Source organism: Sebastes fasciatus, chromosome 11 (assembly GCF_043250625.1).
Source record: "Sebastes fasciatus isolate fSebFas1 chromosome 11, fSebFas1.pri, whole genome shotgun sequence".
NCBI lineage: Eukaryota > Metazoa > Chordata > Actinopteri > Perciformes > Sebastidae > Sebastes > Sebastes fasciatus.
The window spans coordinates 72,501-86,094 of NC_133805.1; the positions used below are offsets into that span (position 1 = coordinate 72,501).

The following is a 13,594-nucleotide window of genomic DNA, read 5'->3' on the forward strand; positions in this document are numbered from 1 at the left end:
CCCTGTGTTTCAGCAAAAGGATCTGAATCAAACGCACCTCCTCCCTGTGTTTCAGCTGACAGACCTGAATCAAACGCGCCTCCTCCCTGTGTTTCAGCAAAAGGATCTGAATCAAACGCACCTCCTCCCTGTGTTTCAGCAAAAGGATCTGAATCAAACGCACCTCCTCCCTGTGTTTCAGCTGACAGACCTGAATCAAACGCACCTCCTCCCTGTGTGTCAGAGAAAGGATCTGAATCAAACGCACCTCCTCCCTGTGTTTCAGCTGACAGACCTGAATCAAACGCACCTCCTCCCTGTGTTTCAGCAAAAGGATCTGAATCAAACGCACCTCCTCCCTGTGTTTCAGCTGACAGACCTGAATCAAACGCACCTCCTCCCTGTGTTTCAGCAAAAGGATCTGAATCAAACGCACCTCCTCCCTGTGTTTCAGCTGACAGACCTGAATCAAACGCACCTCCTCCCTGTGTTTCAGCAAAAGGATCTGAATCAAACGCACCTCCTCCCTGTGTTTCAGCAAAAGGATCTGAATCAAACGCACCTCCTCCCTGTGTTTCAGCTGACAGACCTGAATCAAACGCACCTCCTCCCTGTGTTTCAGCAAAAGGATCTGAATCAAACGCACCTCCTCCCTGTGTTTCAGCTGACAGACCTGAATCAAACGCACCTCCTCCCTGTGTTTCAGCTGACAGACCTGAATCAAACGCACCTCCTCCCTGTGTTTCAGCTGACAGACCTGAATCAAACGCACCTCCTCCCTGTGTTTCAGCTGACAGACCTGAATCAAACGCGCCTCCTCCCTGTGTTTCAGCAAAAGGATCTGAATCAAACGCACCTCCTCCCTGTGTTTCAGCTGACAGACCTGAATCAAACGCACCTCCTCCCTGTGTTTCAGCTGACAGACCTGAATCAAACGCACCTCCTCCCTGTGTTTCAGCTGACAGACCTGAATCAAACGCACCTCCTCCCTGTGTTTCAGCTGACAGACCTGAATCAAACGCACCTCCTCCCTGTGTTTCAGCTGACAGACCTGAATCAAACGCACCTCCTCCCTGTGTGTCAGAGAAAGGATCTGAATCAAACGCACCTCCTCCCTGTGTTTCAGCAAAAGGATCTGAATCAAACGCACCTCCTCCCTGTGTTTCAGCTGACAGACCTGAATCAAACGCACCTCCTCCCTGTGTGTCAGAGAAAGGATCTGAATCAAACGCACCTCCTCCCTGTGTTTCAGCTGACAGACCTGAATCAAACGCACCTCCTCCCTGCGTTTCAGAATGATCTCTGTAAACTGATGTGAGATCAGTTTGTTTTCCTGGCAGCTCTTCTTCAGCTGCATCGCTCTCTGGTGAAACTTGTTCTGCTGTTTGAGACCAATCTGCCGCTACACCATCACATCCCCACCCCTCTGAGACAATCACTGGGGGACGATCTTCATATGAAAGTTCATCATCGGCACTCGCCCAGCCTCCTCCCTGACCTCCATCACCCCACTCCTCAGCGGTCTCATATTCAGAGCCGGAACCATCTGGAGACCTGGACCACTTTTCTCCTCTGTCCTCTGTGCTGTCCTCAATCTGTTCACCGTACTCATTGGTGAATATAAGTCCTGGGGTGGACTTCCTACGGTCTATGTGCCCTCCTTCCCAGGAGTCTGACTGCCTTGTCTCATCTTCATCACCTCTGACTGCAGAGGGATGAAAGTTGGGGTTAGTTTGAGAGTTCCAGCTGCTAACCTCATCTTCAGTTGCCGTGGCTGCCTCACTGTCCTGAGGTGTAGCTGTGTCTGCACCCGGCTGCCGGCCATCTGTCTGGGGCCATTCCTGAGCCCCACCCTGAGCCCCACCCTGAGCTCCCTCCGGCCCTACAGCAGGGCCCTCCGCTCCTGAAGAAGCATCTCCATTTGCTGACAAAGAACCAAAGTCAGCGGACCAGTTGGCGACGAAGCCAGCATCTGCAGCCTGCTTGGGAAAGGCAGGGATTGTAGGGTTAAAGTTTGACCCCCCCCGCTCTATGTGAATACACTGATGTTCTAGAGAGAACATGTGAATACACTGATGTTCTAGAGAGAACATGTGAATACACTGATGTTCTGCAGTGAACATGTGAATACACTGATGTTCTAGAGAGAACATGTGAATACACTGATGTTCTAGAGAGAACATGTGAATACACTGATGTTCTGCAGTGAACATGTGAATACACTGATGTTCTGCAGTGAACATGTGAATACACTGATGTTCTAGAGAGAACATGTGAATACACTGATGTTCTAGAGAGAACATGTGAATACACTGATGTTCTGCAGTGAACATGTGAATATACTGATGTTCTAGAGAGAACATGTGAATACACTGATGTTCTAGAGAGAACATGTGAATACACTGATGTTCTAGAGAGAACATGTGAATACACTGATGTTCTGCAGTGAACATGTGAATACACTGATGTTCTAGAGAGAACATGTGAATACACTGATGTTCTGCAGTGAACATGTGAATACACTGATGTTCTAGAGAGAACATGTGAATATACTGATGTTCTAGAGAGAACATGTGAATACACTGATGTTCTAGAGAGAACATGTGAATATACTGATGTTCTAGAGAGAACATGTGAATACACTGATGTTCTGCAGTGAACATGTGAATATACTGATGTTCTAGAGAGAACATGTGAATACACTGATGTTCTAGAGAGAACATGTGAATACACTGATGTTCTAGAGAGAACATGTGAATATACTGATGTTCTAGAGAGAACATGTGAATACACTGATGTTCTAGAGAGAACATGTGAATATACTGATGTTCTAGAGAGAACATGTGAATACACTGATGTTCTGCAGTGAACATGTGAATATACTGATGTTCTAGAGAGAACATGTGAATATACTGATGTTCTGCAGTGAACATGTGAATATACTGATGTTCTAGAGAGAACATGTGAATACACTGATGTTCTAGAGAGAACATGTGAATACACTGATGTTCTAGAGAGAACATGTGAATATACTGATGTTCTAGAGAGAACATGTGAATACACTGATGTTCTAGAGAGAACATGTGAATATACTGATGTTCTGCAGTGAACATGTGAATATACTGATGTTCTAGAGAGAACATGTGAATACACTGATGTTCTACAGGGTGAACATGTGAATATACTGATGTTCTGCAGTGAACATGTGAATATACTGATTTTCTACAGAGTGAACATGTGAATATACTGATGTTCTGCAGTGAACATGTGAATATACTGATGTTCTACAGAGTGAACATGTGAATATACTGATGTTCTAGAGAGAACATGTGAATACATTGATGTTCTAGAGAGAACATGTGAATATACTGATGTTCTAGAGAGAACATGTGAATATACTGATGTTCTGCAGTGAACATGTGAATATACTGATGTTCTAGAGAGAACATGTGAATACACTGATGTTCTAGAGAGAACATGTGAATATACTGATGTTCTAGAGAGAACATGTGAATACACTGATGTTCTGCAGTGAACATGTGAATATACTGATGTTCTAGAGAGAACACGTGAATACACTGATGTTCTACAGGGTGAACATGTGAATATACTGATGTTCTGCAGTGAACATGTGAATATACTGATGTTCTACAGAGTGAACATGTGAATATACTGATGTTCTAGAGAGAACATGTGAATACACTGATGTTCTAGAGAGAACATGTGAATATACTGATGTTCTAGAGAGAACATGTGAATACACTGATGTTCTGCAGTGAACATGTGAATATACTGATGTTCTAGAGAGAACATGTGAATACACTGATGTTCTACAGGGTGAACATGTGAATATACTGATGTTCTGCAGTGAACATGTGAATATACTGATGTTCTGCAGTGAACATGTGAATATACTGATGTTCTGCAGTGAACATGTGAATATACTGATGTTCTACAGAGTGAACATGTGAATATACTGATGTTCTAGAGAGAACATGTGAATACACTGATGTTCTGCAGTGAACATGTGAATATACTGATGTTCTGCAGTGAACATGTGAATATACTGATGTTCTAGAGAGAACATGTGAATACACTGATGTTCTAGAGAGAACATGTGAATATACTGATGTTCTAGAGAGAACATGTGAATACACTGATGTTCTGCAGTGAACATGTGAATATACTGATGTTCTAGAGAGAACATGTGAATACACTGATGTTCTACAGGGTGAACATGTGAATATACTGATGTTCTGCAGTGAACATGTGAATATACTGATGTTCTGCAGTGAACATGTGAATATACTGATGTTCTGCAGTGAACATGTGAATATACTGATGTTCTGCAGTGAACATGTGAATATACTGATGTTCTACAGTGAACATGTGAATATACTGATGTTCTGCAGTGAACATGTGAATATACTGATGTTCTACAGAGTGAACATGTGAATATACTGATGTTCTGCAGTGAACATGTGAATATACTGATGTTCTACAGTGAACATGTGAATACACTGATGTTCTGCAGTGAACATGTGAATATACTGATGTTCTAGAGAGAACATGTGAATATACTGATGTTCTGCAGTGAACATGTGAATATACTGATTTTCTACAGAGTGAACATGTGAATATACTGATGTTCTAGAGCAGGGGTCTCAAACTCGCGGCCCGCGGGCCAATTGCGGCCCGCAAGACGATATTTTGTGGCCCCCACCTTGATATGAAAGTTTAATGTTAGTGCGGCCCGCAAATTTATTATTTTTTTTATAAAGTTTTTTATAAAGTTTTTTTTGGGGGCATTTTTTCATTTTTATTGACAGGACAGTGGATAGAGTCTTGGAAAGGGGGGAGAGAGAGAGTGGATGCGGAAAGGGCCACAGGCCGGATTCGAACCCGAGCCGCCGCGGTCAGGACCAAGTCTTGTTACATGGGCGCCCGCTCTACCAACTGAGCTAACCAGGCGCCCTCGGCCCGCGAGTTTTATGTGAATGGCAGTTTGCCGTGGAAGGTCCCTTTGTTGCGCGAGCCCGAGCTGAACGAACCTACCAATCACAGCGGGGTATATGGCTCCCGGGGACGGGCAATCGGCCGGGCTTGATGCAAGCAGAGAAACATTTCACAACAACTATGGCGGCGCCCGTGTAACATCGCATAAACTCGATTAAAGCTTGATTTATACTTCTGCGTGTAATCGACGCCGTAGCCTGACGTGCACCTCTCCAGAAATGTAACTACACGTCGCGGCGACGCAGACCGCAACAGCTGTGATTGGTCCAGTCTCTCAGCGATGCTGAGCGGCCAGGACCAAGTTCTACTTCTCTCTGCCTCCATCTTTTCAATGTTTGTTCACACAAATCCACTCAGATATATTTTCTCTTTTCGGCGTTGCAGTAATGTCAGTAAAAGTTCTGTGGTTCAACAGTTATTAGCTCCAACTCCCTCAGTTTCTGTTTGTAGTACAAGAAGAAGAAGGAAACTCATAGAGACGCCGCCGCCAACTAGCGGTTTGGTGGTGTAATTGCAGAGCAACACAAACACAGCAGGCACAACTTTATTGCGGAGTGACACCAAGTGGAATGAATATATATCTTGTCACACAGCCCCAATCATGTCTTTTTCAAAGCCTGCAGTGAAGAGAAAGGTTGGTGACGAGCACAGACAATTTCAGGAAAAGTGGGAGACGCAATAGAGGCCATGTTCAGAAGAACCGTTCATGTTCTTCAATGTTCCATTCATGTTCAGGACAGTTCATGTTCAGAAGAACCGTTCATGTTCTTCAATGTTCCATTAATGTTCAGGACAGTTCATGTTCAGAAGAACCCATTCAAGTTAAAGAACTGTTAATAATGACGTTTGAGAAGATTGTTGTTTTTTTTAACAAAGCTTTTTTTGTGGAATACCTGATGCGGCCCAGCCTCACCCAGACTCTGCCTCCAGCGGCCCCCAGGTAAATTGAGTTTGAGACCACTGTTCTAGAGAGAACATGTGAATATACTGATGTTCTAGAGAGAACATGTGAATATACTGATTTTCTACAGAGTGAACATGTGAATATACTGATGTTCTAGAGAGAACATGTGAATATACTGATGTTCTGCAGTGAACATGTGAATATACTGATGTTCTGCAGTGAACATGTGAATATACTGATGTTCTACAGAATGAACATGTGAATATACTGATGTTCTAGAGAGAACATGTGAATACACTGATGTTCTAGAGAGAACATGTGAATATACTGATGTTCTGCAGTGAACATGTGAATATACTGATGTTCTGCAGTGAACATGTGAATATACTGATGTTCTACAGAATGAACATGTGAATATACTGATGTTCTAGAGAGAACATGTGAATACACTGATGTTCTAGAGAGAACATGTGAATATACTGATGTTCTAGAGAGAACATGTGAATATACTGATGTTCTGCAGTGAACATGTGAATATACTGATGTTCTAGAGAGAACATGTGAATACACTGATGTTCTAGAGAGAACATGTGAATATACTGATGTTCTAGAGAGAACATGTGAATACACTGATGTTCTGCAGTGAACATGTGAATATACTGATGTTCTACAGAGTGAACATGTGAATATACTGATGTTCTGCAGTGAACATGTGAATATACTGATGTTCTACAGAGTGAACATGTGAATATACTGATGTTCTAGAGAGAACATGTGAATATACTGATGTTCTAGAGAGAACATGTGAATATACTGATGTTCTACAGAGTGAACATGTGAATATACTGATGTTCTAGAGAGAACATGTGAATATACTGATGTTATGCAGTGAACATGTGAATATACTGATGTTCTGCAGTGAACATGTGAATATACTGATGTTCTGCAGTGAACATGTGAATATACTGATGTTCTACAGAGTGAACATGTGAATATACTGATGTTATGCAGTGAACATGTGAATATACTGATGTTCTACAGAGTGAACATGTGAATATACTGATGTTCTAGAGAGAACATGTGAATATACTGATGTTCTGCAGTGAACATGTGAATATACTGATGTTCTACAGAGTGAACATGTGAATATACTGATGTTATGCAGTGAACATGTGAATATACTGATGTTCTACAGAGTGAACATGTGAATATACTGATGTTCTACAGAGTGAACATGTGAATATACTGATGTTCTGCAGTGAACATGTGAATATACTGATGTTCTGCAGTGAACATGTGAATATACTGATGTTCTGCGGGGTGAACATCATCATAGACAGTGAGTTGAAACTAGAACTCGCTCATTGTCAGTGATATTTCAGGTTTTAGTGATGATGAAAAACAGATGTTACTTACAGGTTGAGCTGTTGGGGCGTTTGCCTTGAAAAAACAGAAAGAGGTAGAAGATGGTTCATATCTGCAGAGAAAACTACACTGATCTGTGTACTACTACTATTACTATTTCTCTGTACTGTACTGCAATGTATTTATTGATTTATTTTTAGAAAATAATGAAATTATAAATTTACTTGACCAACTTCATTTTTGCATTCATACCCTAATCTCCAAATGATTTTACCTTCAACAATATAAGTTTAGAAGATGAAGTCAGTGTTACTGATTGTGCACTAACAGTGTAAAATGATGTCCTTTAACAGCTTTAAATAAGACAGAAGAAGAACTGTACTCACCGACCACATATCCCAAGGCAGAGCTGTCTGAAAGAGTCAGAGCACATGTTGTCAAACTTAAAACCTAGACTTTATGACATTTGTCATATACATACATACATACATGAAATTGTATGTTATAATTGTTCACATGGCTTGTGAATACATTTTAGAAACACAACAGATAAATATCAACATATAATTATCAGCTGGGACAGACTGGGAATGATAAACTGATAATCTTCAATCACTCATGTAGTCCACAGATATTTAGTATATTCATGATTATGTCTGTGATTTACTTATAACACCCAGAGATTAACTCTCATTTTAGCATAAAACTCAGCAGCAGCAATGGACCACAAACTTTCTGTGTGAAACTCAATAGTTTTCATCTTCAGGTAACTGATCACCTGATCACCTGACCACCTGATCACCTGACCACCTGATCACCTGACCAACTGATCACCTGGTCAGGTGTTCAGTCACCTGCCTGAGACTGTCTGTGTTAAATAGGATATGCTGAGAGAAGGTGAATCATGTAAATCAGCAAGTCTTTTTGGTGATCTACTTCAGTCTCTTTAGGGTTAGGGTTCACCAACACTGAGTTGGTGCAGCTTGTGATGCTGGCATTGCTTTGTCCAATCAAACATATTGAGGTGTACATGAGTTCACTCCGGTTCCAGCTGTTGCTGGTGAAATGTGAATGTTTTTCATGCTGCTGTCAGTTAATCAAGAGAACCTGTGGTATCGGCGAAACACTTTCATCTGGCTGAAAAGCATCAAAATCCATGTCGAGAAGAGATTCTCCTGGTCGTTCATTGGGCTGTGGGTGACAACAACACAAAAACAGGTAAGCAGGTGTTTACAACACTCGGTGCATATTAGTCGTCTCTGTTTGTTTTAGGAATTGTTATTGAACACAGAAAATATGTGAGGACTCCAGAGACCTGCGATGGTGACGGTGCTGGTAAAAAATCTCCTCCAAACAGGTCGATGATCTGCTCCTCTGCCACCTCCTTGGTAGGTGTGGCCTTTGGTGGTGGAGGCACCGGTGGCCCCTTTTTAAGCTGCCAAATAAACAAGATAATTATTATTATTAAATCAACTCAGAGTAGATTTAATAAAGCAGCATCTCTTAACTTTTTCCGATCCATTTCACTGTTTAATGTTGAAATCACAGAGGATGGATGGAGCCACATGTGCATGATACAGAAACGATGATACAGTTCAACACTACAGTTTGTATGTTATTATTGTAATTAACTATTAATATTTACACTGGTAGCACTCGTGGGTATCTGCGGTAACGATGCTGTATAACCATCGTCCGGCCTTATAAAACTCAACAATGTTCAATTTTCTGTCACCAGGAGCCGCAAAGAAGCTCAGAAGAGCCAACATGCTCCTCTCGTTTCAACCATCAGGGGGCCTCGCTGTATATTTAGTCTATATGCAGATGTGTGAATATATATGTTTATACAGATGTGTGAATATATATTATGTTTATACAGATGTGTGAATATATGTTTATACAGATGTGTGAATATATGTGTTTATACAGATGTGTGAATATATATGTTTATACAGATGTGTGAATATATATTATGTTTATACAGATGTGTGAATGTATATTTAGTCTATATGCAGTTGTGTGAATATATGTGTTTATACAGATGTGTGAATATATATATTATATTTATACAGATGTGTGAATATATATGTTTATACAGATGTCTGAATATGTGTTTATACAGATGTGTGAATATATATGTTTATACAGATGTGTGAATATATATTATGTTTATACAGATGTGTGAATATATGTGTTTATACAGATGTGTGAATATATATTATGTTTATACAGATGTGTGAATGTATATTTAGTCTATATGCAGATGTGTGAATATGTGTTTATACAGATGTGTGAATATATATATTATATTTATACAGATGTGTGAATATATGTTTATACAGATGTGTGAATATATGTGTTTATACAGATGTGTGAATATATATGTTTATACAGATGTGTGAATATATATTATGTTTATACGGATGTGTGAATATATATGTTTATACAGATGTGTGAATATATATTATGTTTATACAGATGTGTGAATATATATGTTTATACAGATGTGTGAATATATATGTTTATACAGATGTGTGAATATATATTATGTTTATACAGATGTGTGAATATATATGTTTATACAGATGTGTGAATATATGTGTTTATACAGATGTGTGAATATATATTATGTTTGTACAGATGTGTGAATATATATTATGTTTATACAGATGTGTGAATATATATTATGTTTATACAGATGTGTGAATATATTATATGTTTATACAGATGTGTGAATATATATTATGTTTATACAGATGTGTGAATATATATTATGTTTATACAGATGTGTGAATATATTATATGTTTATACAGATGTGTGAATATATATTATGTTTATACAGATGTGTGAATATATATTATGTTTGTACAGATGTGTGAATATATATTATGTTTATACAGATGTGTGAATATATATTATGTTTATACAGATGTGTGAATATATTATATGTTTATACAGATGTGTGAATATATATTATGTTTATACAGATGTGTGAATATATGTGTTTATACAGATGTGTGAATATATATTATGTTTATACAGATGTGTGAATGTATATTTAGTCTATATGCAGATGTGTGAATGTGTTTATACAGATCTGTGAATATATATATTATATTTATACAGATGTGTGAATATATGTTTATACAGATGTGTGAATATATGTGTTTATACAGATGTGTGAATATATATGTTTATACAGATGTGTGAATATATATTATGTTTATACGGATGTGTGAATATATATGTTTATACAGATGTGTGAATATATATGTTTATACAGATGTGTGAATATATATTATGTTTATACAGATGTGTGAATATATATGTTTATACAGATGTGTGAATATATGTGTTTATACAGATGTGTGAATATATATTATGTTTATACGGATGTGTGAATATATATGTTTATACAGATGTGTGAATATATATTATGTTTATACAGATGTGTGAATATATATTATGTTTGTACAGATGTGTGAATATATATTATGTTTATACAGATGTGTGAATATATATTATGTTTATACAGATGTGTGAATATATTATATGTTTATACAGATGTGTGAATATATATTATGTTTATACAGATGTGTGAATATATATTATGTTTGTACAGATGTGTGAATATATATTATGTTTATACAGATGTGTGAATATATATTATGTTTATACAGATGTGTGAATATATTATATGTTTATACAGATGTGTGAATATATATTATGTTTATACAGATGTGTGAATATATGTGTTTATACAGATGTGTGAATATATATTATGTTTATACAGATGTGTGAATGTATATTTAGTCTATATGCAGATGTGTGAATATGTGTTTATACAGATCTGTGAATATATATATTATATTTATACAGATGTGTGAATATATGTTTATACAGATGTGTGAATATATGTGTTTATACAGATGTGTGAATATATATGTTTATACAGATGTGTGAATATATATTATGTTTATACGGATGTGTGAATATATATGTTTATACAGATGTGTGAATATATATGTTTATACAGATGTGTGAATATATGTGTTTATACAGATGTGTGAATATATATGTTTATACGGATGTGTGAATATATATTATGTTTGTACAGATGTGTGAATATATATTATGTTTATACAGATGTGTGAATATATATTATGTTTGTACAGATGTGTGAATATATATTATTTTTATACAGATGTGTGAATATATATTATGTTTATACAGATGTGTGAATATATTATATGTTTATACAGATGTGTGAATATATATTATGTTATACGGATGTGTGAATATATATTTAGTCTATATGCAGATGTGTGAATATGTGTTTATACAGATGTGTGAATATATATATTATATTTATACAGATGTGTGAATATATATTATATTTATACAGATGTGTGAATATATGTTTATACAGATGTGTGAATATATGTGTTTATACAGATGTGTGAATATATATGTTTATACAGATGTGTGAATATATATTATGTTTATACGGATGTGTGAATATATATGTTTATACAGATGTGTGAATATATATTATGTTTATACAGATGTGTGAATATATATGTTTATACAGATGTGTGAATATATATGTTTATACAGATGTGTGAATATATATTATGTTTATACAGATGTGTGAATATATATGTTTATACAGATGTGTGAATATATGTGTTTATACAGATGTGTGAATATATATTATGTTTATACGGATGTGTGAATATATATGTTTATACAGATGTGTGAATATATATTATGTTTATACAGATGTGTGAATATATATTATGTTTGTACAGATGTGTGAATATATATTATGTTTATACAGATGTGTGAATATATATTATGTTTATACAGATGTGTGAATATATTATATGTTTATACAGATGTGTGAATATATATTATGTTTATACAGATGTGTGAATATATATTATGTTTGTACAGATGTGTGAATATATATTATGTTTATACAGATGTGTGAATATATATTATGTTTATACAGATGTGTGAATATATTATATGTTTATACAGATGTGTGAATATATATTATGTTTATACAGATGTGTGAATATATGTGTTTATACAGATGTGTGAATATATATTATGTTTATACAGATGTGTGAATGTATATTTAGTCTATATGCAGATGTGTGAATGTGTTTATACAGATCTGTGAATATATATATTATATTTATACAGATGTGTGAATATATGTTTATACAGATGTGTGAATATATGTGTTTATACAGATGTGTGAATATATATGTTTATACAGATGTGTGAATATATATTATGTTTATACGGATGTGTGAATATATATGTTTATACAGATGTGTGAATATATATGTTTATACAGATGTGTGAATATATATTATGTTTATACAGATGTGTGAATATATATGTTTATACAGATGTGTGAATATATGTGTTTATACAGATGTGTGAATATATATTATGTTTATACGGATGTGTGAATATATATGTTTATACAGATGTGTGAATATATATTATGTTTATACAGATGTGTGAATATATATTATGTTTGTACAGATGTGTGAATATATATTATGTTTATACAGATGTGTGAATATATATTATGTTTATACAGATGTGTGAATATATTATATGTTTATACAGATGTGTGAATATATATTATGTTTATACAGATGTGTGAATATATATTATGTTTGTACAGATGTGTGAATATATATTATGTTTATACAGATGTGTGAATATATATTATGTTTATACAGATGTGTGAATATATTATATGTTTATACAGATGTGTGAATATATATTATGTTTATACAGATGTGTGAATATATGTGTTTATACAGATGTGTGAATATATATTATGTTTATACAGATGTGTGAATGTATATTTAGTCTATATGCAGATGTGTGAATATGTGTTTATACAGATCTGTGAATATATATATTATATTTATACAGATGTGTGAATATATGTTTATACAGATGTGTGAATATATGTGTTTATACAGATGTGTGAATATATATGTTTATACAGATGTGTGAATATATATTATGTTTATACGGATGTGTGAATATATATGTTTATACAGATGTGTGAATATATATGTTTATACAGATGTGTGAATATATGTGTTTATACAGATGTGTGAATATATATGTTTATACGGATGTGTGAATATATATTATGTTTGTACAGATGTGTGAATATATATTATGTTTATACAGATGTGTGAATATATATTATGTTTATACGGATGTGTGAATATATATGTTTATACAGATGTGTGAATATATATGTTTATACAGATGTGTGAATATATGTG

At 35.6% G+C, this 13,594-nt stretch overlaps 1 protein-coding gene across 8 annotated transcripts in view; it reads right to left on the bottom strand.

The window, feature by feature from the left end:
- The window catches only part of amph (amphiphysin), a 41,035-nt gene that overhangs the window by 9,435 nt on the left and 18,006 nt on the right, over nucleotides 1-13,594 (bottom strand). For 4 of the 8 annotated variants that reach the window (XM_074649767.1, XM_074649763.1, XM_074649766.1 and 1 more), the window contains exons 11-15: nucleotides 8,580-8,699; nucleotides 8,372-8,455; nucleotides 7,651-7,677; nucleotides 7,316-7,339; nucleotides 1,734-1,958 (exon numbers count right to left, since the gene is read on the bottom strand). In XM_074649767.1, coding sequence (XP_074505868.1) covers nucleotides 1,734-1,958; nucleotides 7,316-7,339; nucleotides 7,651-7,677; nucleotides 8,372-8,455; nucleotides 8,580-8,699 — 480 coding nt within the window. The remainder of the gene's footprint in view (nucleotides 1-1,733; nucleotides 1,959-7,315; nucleotides 7,340-7,650; nucleotides 7,678-8,371; nucleotides 8,456-8,579; nucleotides 8,700-13,594) is intronic. The other 4 variants (XM_074649768.1, XM_074649764.1, XM_074649762.1 and 1 more) reach the window with 3 other exon arrangements.